Below are 15,834 nucleotides of genomic sequence, written 5' to 3' on the forward strand. Positions count from 1 at the left end.
AATGTTTTAGGAAGAAGTCTCTTATGCTCATCAAGCCTTCATTTATTTAATCAAAAATACAGGGGAAAAAACACGCAAACAGTAATATAATAAAATATAATAAAAATGTAACAGTGTTTTATTTAAAATGTTTTATTTGTGCGATCAAAGCTGAAACAGTTGTGCTCAATGTATATTCTTTTTTTCAGGATTTTTCGAAGAAAAACATTATATATATATTAATAATATACTCTCCTCATAGTAATAATATAAAATCCTCATATTAGAATGATTTCTGTAGTTTTGTGACACTGAAAACGGGAGTCATGATGCTGAAAATTCAGCTATGAATTTTATTATGAATTAAATTATATTTTAGAGGATATTCAGATTCTGATAAAGCTCTTTCTGATATACAAATAGAAAAGCATAATTTTAAATAGTAATAATATTTCACAATATTACTGTATTTTTGGCCAGATAAATGCAGCCTTGGTGAGCACGAGACATCTTTTGAAAGACAAAAACTAGTAGTTTCGGCCAGTAACTTTTGACCAGTAATGTATGTATATAAAAAAAAAAAACTATTATATACATATTTAAAAATGTGCTTTAAATTTGCTTTTGTAAATGCATTTAGTTGATGTATTTAGTCTAAAATTACACTACAATTTCATGCATGCCCTAGATATTAAACCTACAACCTGTTATTATCAATAAACTCCATAATCATATTATAAATAAAAATACAACCATACCAATTCCTACATTTTACCAAAACACTTTATGGATTCAAATAAAACACGAGTTTACATAAGATGCTTTTAATTTTATGTCTGGAAGGCGTTACATGTTAGTATGCAAAACAGTTATGATTTCGGGTAAAACACCGGAACATACTGCTAAAAAAAAAAAAGCACCATCTTGGCAAGATTTTCCATCCATCAGTTGAATTTTCTCTCATTCTCTGAGTGTAAACAAGTTCTGCATTTCCCTATCATCATCACTCTTTGCACCCCCAAAGGCCAGATATGGGGGAAATAAATAAAATAAAAAGAAGTGATGGGTCAGTTCAGTCACACATATTCCCTAGATGAATAATCAGTCATTGCAATGGTCATTTGGTCATTATCTTGCAACTATTGACCAGCATTGACTCATTCCACACATTCATATCTGTGCCGCAGGAACCAATGATCAATGCAACAATACTCTCTCACCACTGCAATAGAACATTTCTGATCCGTTTCTTATTTCCTCTTAATAAATATGCTTTTAAACATCTGGCAATATCCTATTTTCATACTTAAACATAATGCTGAAAAAGCAAAACTGTAACAGTTCATAAACAAAAGCGAAATGTGTGTCTAATTCTTGGCGAGGCAACTGAAAAAAATATACACTAAATAATATATATTTTGTTTAAAATATCTGAATGAAAAAGCACATTCATTTTCTCAAACCCTTGAATTTATATATGTATATCTAAACAAAAATAGCATTTAAAGAGATTGCCTTTCCACTCGGAGACCCTCAGAATAAAGTTGGAGTGAGGAATGTGAAGCGAGCGGAAAATGAGGACGTTATGAGGACGCTACCATCCGCACACGCTGAGGGGGGGTTAAAATGACATTTTTTGCGGCCTTGATGGTGTTTTTCATCAGCATGGCTACAGTCATTGGTCCAACACCGCCTGGAACCGGAGTGATGAAGCTGGCCTTCTTTCTAACGCCTGTGGAGACACATTACAAATCATTTCAAAAAGCTCCTTGTACCCAGAGTCCGTCTTAATGAATTCAGATCCAGTTGCAAGCATTAACAAAAAAAATGATGCTATCAGAAAATAAATCCCTCTTCATGTTGTTCCATTAACTCATGCCTTGATTAAAGGCTCAATATGTAATTTTTCGCTGCTAAATGTCACTTATCCAAAACAAATCTGTAGTTTGATGATGCCTTGACTTCACCAAGCTTTAATTCTCCCGCAGTCGCCACTTCCGCTTCTTCTGCTCGTGTGTGTGTGTGGTAACACAGCGCTGTTTTATCATATTAGAAACATGTGAGTGTGTTGAGAGTTGTTATAATGCTACTCTGTGCGTTCGCTCTGCGGCTACTATGAGACACTTGTTCACACTGCAGAAGCTACATCGATATTATGAATGAATGAATGAATGAGGCATTTATATAGCGTTTTCAAATGTACTACTGTACACCCAAAGCGCTTCACACTCATGTCAGGGGTCTCTCCTCAACCACCACCAGTGTGCAGCTCCACTTGGATGATGCGACGGCAGCCACAGTACAACTGCGCCAGTGCGCTCACCACACACCAGCGATAGGTGGAGAGGAGAGAGGGTGATAGAGCCAATTCAGTGGATGGGGATTATTAGGAGGCCATGATTGGTAAGGGCCAATCAAGGGAATCTGGCCAGGACACCGGGGTTACACCCCTACTCTTTTACGAGAAGTGCCATGGGATTTTTAATGACCACAGAGAGTCAGGACCTCGGTTTAACGTCTCATCCGAAGGATATTAGGCACGGTAAACACGGTAAATCAGGAAAACCATATTTAAACAATAAGACTGATTATTGTTCTACAGCTCAACACAGTTAGTTTTCTGTCCAGGAATGATCCAAACAGTTGTTCACCTGTCTAATAAAACACATAATATATTAAAGTGTCTCTTTTGTGTTTCCATGTCAGAAAACGAGGGTAACGCGGTTATGATGTCACTGATAGGTGACGGATAGTCCGAGTCCTGGTTAAAATATCTTATTTCTATGGATTTAAACATTCTTGGACACATTTGTGATAACTACACAAGTCACACAAAAAACATACACTCTTCTGGTGGTTTTTGGGTATTCTAAATCTAAAAATCTTACATATTGTGCCTTTAAAATACATTTAGAAGAAGAATGGACATATTAAAATGACAGTTACAGTATTTGTTAGATGATGAATGCTTGGTAAAATTAAATTAAACTAAAAGAAAATGCAATTTTCATGATGTAACTCAGTGTCTTGTTTCTTTTTACCCATGCACAAGAATCAACACTGGGTAAAAGGTGGTTATATTGCTATATAGATATATTTAACATTGCGTAATGTAGTAGACAATTTTCCAATAAATGCAAGTCAATGGGAGATTTTCAAACAATACTATTACATTTATTACATTTTCTTAAAGAGGATCTATTATGCCCTTTTACAAAGTCTTGGTTTTGTTTTTGGCTCTACTAGAATAGTTTTTAATGCTTTAATGTTCGATAAGCACATTAATTCCCCTGCATTCTCCATTGTTGCAGCTCCTCTCTTCCCAGTAATGCTCTGCTTAGTTCAGTGGTCAGCTGGAGCAGTGTGTTGTGATTGGTCAAGCGCTTTTAGCGTGTTTGGGAAATGTCCCGCCTCTTTCCATAACCGGCAGATTCAACACACTACTAACTAACTCAACCAGGCTCTGCCCCTTCATTCTGCGTATTAATTATTTAAATTAGTGTTTATTCCTGGAAGAAAACTCAGGACTACAATGGAGACATTTCAGAAAATTAAAAAACACTGACACTGAAATAGAGTAGAAACGCCTTCGTAACTTTGCAGAGCTTTTTCATGCTCAAACCGCAACATTACACAATAAAGAAAGATGAACATGGAAAAAACTTTAACGAAGACACCCAGATATTTACGGTTTAGAATCATCACTGTTGCCTTGCAAGCACAAAGATTAAATTAACTGAGGGATTTGGCCTATTATTGACCAATTACATAAAATCACACTACTAGTACGGCTTCCTTTTTACCTTCAAAGTCCACGTCTCCAACAAGTCTGTTTTTCCCAGTCAAGGGGTCCAATATTCTGTTGATACCAACATCTATAACAGCTGCACCCTCCTTTATCATATCAGCAGTGATGAGGTTAGGAATACCTGAAGGAGTGAATAGTGTTCGTCAATCTGGCTCTCTGTGAGCACCAGCCAGGATTGCATGGCGGTAAACATACAAGAAGATAAATGTCATGTGCGAACCTGCAGCAGCAACAATGATGTCTGCGATTTTAGTGTGCTGACGGAGCTGTTCTTTGGGAGTGTAACGGTGGGAAATGGTCACGGTGGCATCACCTGAAACAAAAGAGCCAAGCAAAGCCTGTGACTTTCCTCAAATTTACTGACTTTTCTCCCGGATATGATGTCAAGACTTGTAAATGTTTTTTCGTTATAGATATAGCTGTATGAAATCATAAACATTAATATGCATCGATATCGTTTTGAGTGTTTTATAGTAATAAAAATGATTTCATTCAGTTCGAAATATGGTAGGTCATTTACGGGGGAATTTTTTACTTTACAAATCACCAGAGGTGCCCAGATAATACTAATCCCTGTGAATAGGGCTATTGCCTAACCAAACATCATCAGAAGAGCACATGAAAAGCTCCACGCAGACACACCTCCAGGCCTCTCATGTCTTCCGTCTGTGTGCAACAGCATCGCAATGGGCATTCCCACGTTCTTGGAGCGACCGGCCACCAGCACATTCTTACCCAGAGTCTCTATGCCTACGGGAAAAAAGATTCAGAGAACATGAGAAATTACAGGCAGGATCAATAATGTCTGAATACTTGATCCTGATTGTTATTGAAACAACTTAATGCACAGTTAGAGTGTTAGTTTAATCACCATTCTATATTAAAAGCACACACACATACACACACACACCCTCTCTCGCGCACACACACATGCACATGCGCACAAACCTTCTCTCGTGCACATACTCTCTCATGCACTCGACACACACTCATGCACTCTCTCTCTGTCTCTCGCACACACTCATGCGCGCACACACACACACACAGTCTCTATCTCTCGTGCGCGCACACACACACACTCACTCATGCACACACTCACTCTCGTGCACTCTCACACGTGCACATGCACACACACGCACTGTCTCTCTCTCGTGCACACAATCTCTTATGCGCAAGGGCATACACACACACACTCGTGCACGCACTACCTCATGCGTGCGCGCACACACACACACACACACACACACACACACACACACACACACACTCTCTCTCTCGTGACACACACACTCTCTCTCTTGCACATACACGCACACAATGTTGTGTATATGTAAAGTGTATCTTTGGTAACTTGCAAAATAATAAAACCAACATGAAATGGAATCAAGAAAAAAACATGGATTTCTTTTTAAAAAACGTGATGTAATATTTTTGTTATATCGCGCACCCCTAAAACTATGATTAATAAACTAGATCTTAGTGGTTGTTAGGGTGCTTTAAAGATGGTTGCTTACTGGCTCAAGTCTATGATTACTCAGGTCTTTCCTTCAATGCACGTTTATGTCATATGTTCACTCATTTTAGTATCGGCCAGCTGAAAATAAAACCGTCAGAGGTCCTGAAGGGACATGGTGAAATACATCAACAATCCGTTGTTTTAAAATACAATGTCTAAAAGCTGCTGGAGTTCAAATAATGATGTGCGATCCATAATGTGTTTCTCACCTGTCCGCTTTATAATCTCCCAAACCCCCCAGGGAGTGGCAGGTAACATGGTTGACTGATCCAGGCACATGCGACCGACATTGACCACATGGAAACCATCAACATCTTTTCCTGGACAGACGGCGTTACATACTCGTCGCTCATCGATGTGATCTGTGTGTGAGAGGGAACGATTTAAAAAATGTGTCAATTACACAGTAGAACTGGAAATATCCAAGTCTGGATAAAGTTTATATGTACTTTTCAGAAACTCTGGACTAAACAGAACTAAAAAACAAACAGGTTTGAAATTACCATCAAGTCACTATTCAGCTTTAGGCCTAATGCAATTATTTCTAAAACCAGAACACAGCGCTGATAATGTAACATGTCTAACAACTAAAGAGGCTGTTTATATAGGCTATGTTATTATCATTATCTAAAATTAAAACTATATGTAGAGATGCATCCTTTTCCTAAATGACAGCGATTCGGCATCGGTTTATTAAACCTTTGACAAGCCAGATCACAGTAAACATTCAGATCTGCGTTCTTATCCAGAGAGAGCCGATGTAATGATTCGGTATGAAACAACCAAATAGAATCATTTTACAATAATTCAAATGATCAAAGAAGAACTGGGAAGAAAAAAGTTTCTATTTTCGATATACATCAAACAGGCATAACATTATGACAGGTGAAGTGAATAACACTGATGATCTCTTCATCACGGCTTTAGTTAGTGGGTGGGATATATTAGGCAGCAAGTGAGCATTTTTGTACTCGTAGTTGACGTGTTAGAAGCAGGAAAAATGGGCAAGCGTAAGGATTTGAGCGAGTTTGGCCAAATTGTGATGGCTAGACGACTGGGTCAGAGAATCTCCAAAACTGCAGCTCTTGTGGGCTGATCCCAGTCTGCAGTGGTCAGTATCTATCAAAAGTGCTCCAATGAAGGAGCAGTGGAGAACCGGCCACAGGGTCATGGGCGGCCAAGGCTCATTGATGCACGTGGGGAGCGAAGGCTGGCCTGTGTGGTCCTATCAAACAGACGAGCTACTGGAGTTTAAATTGCTCAAGAAGTTAATGCTGGTTCTGATAGAAAGCTGTCAGAATACACAGAGCATCGCAGTTTGTTCTGTATGTGGCGGCACAGCCGCTGACCAGTCAGGCTGCCCATGCTGACCCCTGACCCCGCCGAAAGCACCAACAGTGGCACGTGAGCATCTGGAACACGAAGCAATGGAAGAAGGTGGCCTGGTCTGATGTATCACGCTTTCTGTTTTAAGAATTTGAGGTAAATTTCATTTAGTTGTCTAATCAGAATCATGATCTCTGTTTTAAACCCCACAAAAAAATTTATCCAGAAACGTGCAGCTCTTAAACTAAAAGTATTAAAAACATTCAAATAAAGCTTAAATAAAAGAAAAATATTAATAGGGGGCAGGGGTTACAAAAATTAACATGAAAAATAAAAACAAAAATAAAAGCTTATTTAAATAAAATATCTAATATCATCAATAAATCTATAATAAAGCTAAAATAAACACTGGTTATTGGCAGTAATCTTCTGTTAACCTACCAGGAAGTGGTAGTTGTACCAACAGACCGTCGACTCTGTGGTCTGAGTTGAGTTTCGTGATGAGGTCAAGTAGCTCCTCCTCACTGGTATTAGAAGGCTTCAAGATGGTCTCGCTGCTAATGCCTACAGAGACGAGAAGAGACAGAGATTCATTAGAACGTAACGCAAAGACCAATAAGGGCAAAATGTTGGATAACATGAATTTTGCCTTGAGTTGATGCTAGTCGTCAAAACTCAGATAAAGCCTGCCGATTTTGGACAGTCCCAGTTGTCACATTTGCAGATAAAATAGCGTAGTTTAAGACAGACACACACTTTGATGCTTTAGATTTAGTCTATGATTGCATCCAGTTGGAGGAAATCAAACTTCTCTCACAGAACACATAGGCTACTCTATGTGTGTACTGTTTTACACACACCACGTAGTAGGGGAAGTATTTGATTTCGGACACTGATTTTGTTAATATTTATTTCACTTCTTCTAGCAACCCGACGCATGTCTCTACATGAGCTCGTTGCGTTTGGAACGACTGCTAGTGTGTCTTTGGTGCATGACGCCTAGTTTTCCCTCTGTAACCAATGTTGAGATTATGTTAAATGGCTAATTGTCTTCTTCGGTTAATTGTGTGAATATGCATTTTCTTTTTTCCTACTGTCTTGGCCAGGACTCCCTTGAAAAAGAGATTTTGCATCTCAATGGGATTATTTCCTGGTAAAATAAAGTATAATGAACCACTTACAATGCTGGTAAGTGTATGATGCATGCATAGCGTTTTAAAATCTGTGTGGTGAAAAGCTGTGTAGTGTATTCCAGGCTTAATACTAAAAACACATGCATTGATGAGAAAATGAGAACGTATTAATGACAACAGGGCTCCAGAAAAAGCCCGTCGCCAGTGTAAGGACCTGTCAAGAGTCATATGTACACTAAAAATAGATGTGCTTACTGTATACAGCCGAAGGCTGAATGTGACACTCGTCGCTTACGAGCTACAGCAATACTGAGCTCAGCAAGACTCACGGGTCGAATTCGTTCTAATTAAAAAAATTAAAAAGCATTTCAAGCATTAAAGGGACAGATCACCAAAAACAAAATTACTCAACCTCATGTCATTCCAAACCCATAAGACTATTGTTAATCGGTAACACATATTCAATATTAACTACAACTTTTGCCTCAATAAACAATTAATAGTTAGTAAGGTAGTTTTTGTAGCATTTAAGTTTAGGTATTGGGTAGGATTAAGAGATGTAGAATAAGGTCATGCAGAATAAGGCATTAATATGTGCTTTATAAGTGCAAAAAAACAGCCAATATCCTAGTAATATGCATACTAATAAGCAACTAGTTGATAGTTAATAACCGAACCTTAAAATAAAGTGTTACCTGTTAATCTTCACTACAAATAAAGATATTTTTAATGAAATCCGAGAGTCATTTCAGGTCACTCGATTTAAAGTCCATGCAACTAAAACTGACAATTTAAAGACATCGAAAAACGAATCCAAACGTATCGAGCAGTTTAATTCAAGTCTTCTGAAGAGGCGGGACCGCTTTAACAGATTTTTCAGGCTTTTATTCACATTGTTAGAGGCCCAGTCTGCAATATTGAGACGTTGTAACAACATATAACATTGATCAGTGATTGTACATAGAGCACATCAAATATTGTTATCTGAACCTCAAATGTGCTTGGAAACACCAGCGCTTCAGTTTACCATATTTGATGTGCTCTGTGGAAGACTTTGATTAACCCTCTTGATTCATATGGATTACTTTTACAACCTTTTTTATGACATTTTAGTTTGTGTGGACTTTAAAGGGAGGCACAAATCCCACAGGTTTCATTAAAAATATTAATTGATTATTTAAATATGAAAACAGGCTTGGATTGACACATGGGTGAGTAAATGAGGAGAGTTTTTGGGTGAATGAACCCTTTGAGACTTTATATCAAAAGATTAAGAAAAATCAGACAAGTGTGTGCAGACTTTATCCTGGTAGTGTATTTGTTTATTGAATGTTTTGGGGAGGGTGCTTTATTATTATTTGAATTATGTTTAAGTGTATTTTTAGATGTCTTCCCTTTTAGTAACTGTTTGACGTCTTATATCTGCTCGTTGAATAATTGTTTAGTTTGCTGATTGCCCTTGTTTTTTACACTGCAAATTATTACTTCTTATTTAGTATTGTTGTCTTGTTCTAGTCCAAATATCAAAAAGTTCTTACATTAATAAACATTACCTAGACAAGCAAGTCTTGTTTTGGGGGAAAATAACTCAAAATTAGGAGAGTTTTTGCTTAAAATAAGAAAAATAATCTGCTGATGGGGAAGAAAAATGATCTTAAAGGGGGGGTGAAATGCTGTTTCATGCATACTGATCTTTTTACACTGTTAAAGACTTGGAATCCCATACTAAACATAGAAAAAGTTTCAAAAGTTAAGGTGGACGTTTGATGGGAGTATTTCTTTGTCAAAAATACTACTTCCGGTTAGTCATAAGTTTCGGCAAGTTTTTTGAGATCATGCGTCCCCTTTGACGTTAATGGGGGCGGAATTTCCTTGTATGGGCCGTACGGACAATTCTACCGGAAGCGCGTGAGAGAGAGCGAGGGAGAGAGAGAAAGTAACAGCCTACGCCCATCAAAGCGCTGGCTTGTAGGATGCTGCACAGGTGATGTGCACATAATGTCACCAAAAAAGTGGGTTTTTGGTTGCCAGACCAAGACAGTCCTGCACAGATTCCCCAAAACCCCCGCGTTAAGGCAACAGTGGATGTAATTTGCTTTTCCGGATCAGCAACTGAGTTGCGCGAATGTTTATATCTGTTCGCTGCATTTCGGTGCCGACTGTTTCATAAACAAGGCCCAGCTCGACGCCGGATTTTCCAATCGCCTAATGCTGAAGGATGGAGCAGTCCCAACGATAAAGGTCCCAACGTTAGAACCGCAGGCGGTGAGTGAGACTGCTTCAAATGTCTGTGTTTTTGCCTATGCTCATCAAGTAGCCCAAACATGATCACGTATAGTTAATTGATCAATGGAGCATGCGATGTGTAGTGCGTGTACATTTGTTTAGCTGGCCACTATATGTGTAACTTTATGTTTGTGTATTGTAAAAGCACTCCAAACAACAATACACAAAGAGGGGGGATATATGTTGAACTAAATAAGCGCGCTTCTTCATTCAAATGCGCTACTATTCCGTGTCTTTCTATGTAAACACTAACCTAACCTGCCGTGCAAAACCAGTCCGCTTACTGTCTACACAAACCACGCGTAAACACACACACACACACACACGTGCACAACTGCACTTCCCACATGTACACCTTCAGAGACAAAAATACGACGATATAATTCAAGTATAAATATGTAAATAACACAAGCCGCTAAGCATATTATACAGTTAGTGTATAACTTGTACCACATAGAGACGTCCTGCTCTAGTCGTTTTTGCTGCTGCTCCTGTTCAACTGCAGCCTCTGGGTCTGATTCCGGATCATAGATGTATGGCTGTATCTGATTAAAAGCCATATTTTTATTTTGAATAAAGTTTTTTTCCCGCTGTTAGGGATGACACAGCTTTACGACGCACTCGACTCAACACAATAGCAGCAGCGAGCACACGCACACGTCATTATTTAGCTCCGCTCACACGACACGCCCCCACCCGCTCGGCTTTTTTCGGAAAGACTCGGAACAGCGGATCTTTCTTATATAATTATTAAAAAAATAAAGACTTTTCGGAGATATGCAGGATGCAATGCTACTCTATAGGTACTCAAGATTGACATGACACTGACTGAAACTGAGTGTTTCACCCCCCCTTTAAGTCAAACAGAAAACAACATTATTTTTCTTACCCCATTGGCAGATTATTTTTCTTATTTTAAGCAAAAACTCTCTTAGTTTTGAGTTATTTTCCCCTAAAACAAGACAATAATACTTGTCTACCAAATGTAAGAATTTTTAGATATTTTGACTAGAAACGAGACAAAAAAAATAAGTAAGAAAAGCACTTTTTGCAATGTATCAGGTGTGAGGATAGACAATGTGAATATAAAGGCACGTTTACACGAAAACCATTTACTAAAGCCGTAAATCCATATCATGCAGATCCGTGATGTGGAGGTTTCTTCCTTCCTCAGAGGCAAACGCCTGTAAGTGCACTTACTCCCACTGTTTAGTGCAGTTTAGGGAGTAACCTCAGGTGATTACGTATATTATTTTATTTATTTATATTTATTTATTCTAACCACCCAAATACTGTAAATGCTCATAATCTATGTATTTCTGACTAAACGTAACCGTGACCTTATACTGTTTATATTTTTCTTCTTAGAATTTTTTTATTACTGTGTTGTATTTGTATTGTTTATTTGCACTGGAAGCTCCTTGTGTGTCCTTGTGTGTGAAAGCACACTTGGCCATAAAGCTCTTTCTGATTTCTGATTCTTTCAGAGACTGTGTCTTACCCACTTCTGCTGCTGCACGGGTCTTATTGAGGACGTAAGAGTGACTGGCTGGATTGTCACCTACTAAAACTACACTCAGGTGAGGCCGTCGGTTTCCAGCCGCGACCCATTCCTCCACGTCATCACGCGCCTCGTTGCGGATCTGCCGAGCCAGTTTCCTGCCGGAGATGATCACAGCCTCCTGTCTGCAAAACAAAAGGTCCAGGATTGGAGGGCAAAATTTCACTGCAAAAAACTGCATGTTTTCCAGTGGAATTGATCTGATCATACAATGTCCTCCAACAACCCAGATACCAGCGATTGACGCTGGGAGTCAAAGCTGTGGTGTAAAGATTAGTCTATCACACCAGCACAGAAAAGCTTGTCTAAATGAAGACATACAGACAATAACAGAAGATAACAGGCCAGAGCAGATTCTTGTTTTCCCCCTCTTTTCGTAAGGAGAGACTTTTAAACTATTATTTCCCTCCCTGTGAAAACCTTCATCGATTGATCAGTTAGTAGCACAAGATGGCATTTGTGTTATTTCTCAAATGAAAGGCTGTAAAATTGCTCTGCATAAGCTCTATAGCATACATTACAAACTGTATGAAAAGCGGTAGATAGACACGGCACGCAAAGTCAAGGGTTCTAGTACCGGTCTGGAGAATGTGTCAACTGATAAAATGCATACTTTGATTGAAATCTATGTTGATTTTGATAAAAGCGTCTGCCAAATAAGTAAATGTAAACATTAAATGGCTTATCTTTAACTTAAACGACAACCATTAACCATGGAAGATCTAAGAATCCACAAATTGCTTTCTCATGATTATGACAAAAAAAAATTGCTTTTCCCATGATCACACCACAAAAAAAAATCTCAAGATTGAGTTGTTGTTTTTTCACTAGTTTTTTTCTTAGTCTGGATTGGAGCAGTGTTGGGTAAAGTAATTTATTACATCTTTAATAGAGTAATTAGATTACTGTACCAATCACTCTCTCTAAAACATATCGTGTTACCTTCTAAACCCCAGATCAACACGACCAGTTGAACAATACAAGGATAGACACGAAAGTGCACTTTTAATTAGTTCAAATAAACAATATACAATTGCAGAAATTATTCTTGAACTGAGTATTTAAAGGGGGAAGGTTATTACAGTCAAATTTATATTAAATCCACTGTTGTTTTTATATTAAATGATTCTAGTCTATACAGTATTTAATGCAATTACATTAGAAGTAATTGTAATTACAGAAACATTACGATTTATCCCTTACTTCAGTTTTTTCAAGGGAAAGTAATGAAATGACAGTAATTAAAAAACAAAAGCTATCACTATAAGCTATATAAATACTAAAACTACTTTATAAATATATAAATACAGCTTTTATTACACAGAAAACCCTTTTAAAGCATGAAACAAAAGTAGTGATAGTCTTTTTTTCTCTCTATGTGAGTGACTAGGGTTGGGAATTGTAAGAATGTTTTCTGGTTCCGCCTAACGAGTCCGTTTTCATTAAAATGATTAAACAACTAATGAAAAACAACAACACTGGGATTGGGTATCAATTGAATTTTAATCATTTCGAGTCTGCTTAAAGGACAACTCCGGTGAGAAATGACATTAGGGGTAATTAACAGATGGTTACAGAGTAGATCGTTCTCTGGGATGCGTTTTCATGAAAATCGAATGTAAAGAGTTTTATCTTTAAAAACAGATTAGCTTATAACACTAGTCTATGGGGCACACAGTAGTAAAATTAAATCGCTAGTTAATACCACTAACAAGGCTCAAAATAGCCTCACACTAACACGGCAGCATAATGAGGGTCCGCACATGCAAACCGAAGCATTGAGAACTTTGTAAGTGTACAAACAGTTTAATAAGAAGATACTTTATAAACACAGCGCATTACGCGTTCACGGACAGGCGCCATCTTGGAAAACAGTCTCAACTCATCGAGCGACGAGAGCTCTGCTAAGTGATGAACTGTGACTTGGAATCTCATGTGGTCCGTTGTTTCCGGAAGAAAGCGCTGAACACAACAGAGAAAATAAATAAATAAAAATAAAAATATCCATGTTATTACATTTCACAAACTTAATTCCTATCGACCAGCTCACTTAGAACAGAGCTTGAGGATTGATTCGTTGAGACTGTTTTCCAAGATGGCGCCTGTCCGTGAACGCGTAAGGCACTATGTTTATAAATTATCTTCTTATTAAAGTGTTTGAACTCTTACAAAGTTCTCAATGCTTCGGTTTGCATGTAGGGACCCTCATTATGCTACCGTGTTAGTGTGAGGCTATTTTGAGCCTTGTTAGTGGTATTAACTAGCGATTTAATTGTACCACACTGTGTCGACCCTGTGCCCCATAGACTAGCGTTATAAGCTAATCTGTTTTTAGAGATAAAACTCTTTACATTCGATTTTCAAGAAAACGCATCCCAGAGAGCGATCTACTCGGTAACCATCTGTTAATTACCCCTAGGGTCATTTCTCAACGGAGTTGTCCTTTAACATCACCTAATTTTGATTAAAATAAGGTACAAAAACGTTCAATATTAATTATTGATATACTATTAATTAATTTTATTAACATAGTTACAAAAGTTATTCTGTCTAGAACAGCAAGTGAATTCTTATCTTATTGTTTGATTAACATTATCGGAGATGGTGTCAGGAAAATCAGCCGTCACTTTAAGAGCTGCAGGGATCCCATACTGTTACACACGCATTATCTTTTATTTTCAACTGTCTTAAGGCATAACCGACTGCTTACAAGAATATTTTGACATATTTTATGTATGTGTCCATTTGTGTGCGGTGATACGAGGAAGAGAACTCATTATTTTGCATAGAACCCATTCTGTGCTCACGTGTGTGTAACGCAGAAAACTTTGTGCTCGAATATGTTTAAAATCACAATAAAATCACATTTTCTGTGCGCACATTTTGGATGTGTGCAGATTACAGAAAACAGCGGCAGTCGTTTGAGCTTGAAAAAACAAACAAAAAAACCCATCTCACATTAAAATGTGTAAACAGGAACCGAAATGCAGAAATCACCGGTTCTGGGAAATTTGGAACCGGTTCCAAAATATAAAATATTAACCATACATAAGAGTAAAACTGCTTCTCAGAAGAAAAAAAAGGAAAAAAGAAAAAAAGAGTCCCAGTTGGATCATTGTGGTTTGCTATTGGTGGATCTAATGTGAGTGACAGGTTGTCCCGCCCTTGCGCCAGTCAACACGTCATCAGAACTGAGATGTCATTGCAAGAATTAACGTTTTATTATTTTATTATTATTGATATTATAAGGGGACATGTTTTTTTAAAAGCACGGATACATTTTTACAAATTATATCTATCTATCTATCTATCTATACAAATAAAAAAAGCCGATTTTGATTTCATAGGTGGCTATAATTTCATGGTGACTTAATTGATTACTTGAAGACGTTTCAGTCACGCGTATTCTGTCAGCCCCGCTAAATTATGTCCACTAAATCACCGACGACGCGCAGCATCAATGTGAACGGTAACGTTATGTGCTCAATTTGAGCAATCATGCATAAACGATCACTAAATCATCAGCACATGGGCACTAAATTTAGAAGGAGAGAGAGAGAGAGGGGGGTCCCTCTGTCGAAACTTGATGCCGGGCTGCTTGCAAGCAGTTTGTGACATTACATCAGCCGCGCGCGCTCCGGGGGCGCGCAGATGAAGTGAACAATTAAACCGGCGTTTGTTACATAACTAAACCATGGAGAGAAAGTCGCAGATGACATGCTTTTTAGAAAGAAGCCACGTGAAACAGTGAGAGAAGTAACGTTACAACAGAGAAAGCTAAACAATAAAGAGTTACAGCAACATGACAATCAGTTTATGTAGAGCGGATCAACGCAGCGACATTAATAACTCGAGCTTATTCTATAAACTAATGAGACACTTACCTTGAAGATGACAAATGAAAACTGCATGCCTGATGAGAATGCCGGCATAGTTTCCGCAATGCCCGGAGTGTAGCCATGGTGCGTAAAATAAATAAATAAGAGTTTAATACTGAAAACAGCTAAAACGTACGTACGTGGCCCAAAACAGACCAGGTGAAAATAAGGCAGAAATGTGTACAGACTCAATTTTAGTGTCCTATTTTATCCCCAATCCCCCTATGCGTGGCTATAGCGTCACTACATGATCCCAGATGAGAAACTACCGCCCTCTCTATCCGAACGCGCATGCTCAGTTTAACTATAACGGTTTAGCCATAGATATGTATACATAGAAACCTCAT

General features: G+C 38.1%; 1 protein-coding gene across 1 annotated transcript; it reads right to left on the reverse strand.

Annotated features, from left to right (window-relative positions):
- Positions 1-787: 787 nt before the first annotated feature.
- mthfd2 (methylenetetrahydrofolate dehydrogenase (NADP+ dependent) 2, methenyltetrahydrofolate cyclohydrolase) lies at positions 788-15,772 on the reverse strand. The gene is made up of 8 exons (XM_067439884.1): positions 15,494-15,772; positions 11,550-11,734; positions 7,071-7,193; positions 5,513-5,665; positions 4,430-4,537; positions 4,008-4,100; positions 3,783-3,908; positions 788-1,711 (listed from the first exon to the last, which is right to left on the reverse strand). Exons 1-8 carry the CDS (start codon positions 15,568-15,570, stop codon positions 1,563-1,565), a joined length of 1,014 nt encoding a protein of 337 aa, XP_067295985.1. The 5' UTR covers positions 15,571-15,772; the 3' UTR covers positions 788-1,562.
- Positions 15,773-15,834: the final 62 nt, after the last annotated feature.

The sequence above is a fragment of the Pseudorasbora parva genome, chromosome 3 (assembly GCF_024679245.1).
Source record: "Pseudorasbora parva isolate DD20220531a chromosome 3, ASM2467924v1, whole genome shotgun sequence".
NCBI lineage: Eukaryota > Metazoa > Chordata > Actinopteri > Cypriniformes > Gobionidae > Pseudorasbora > Pseudorasbora parva.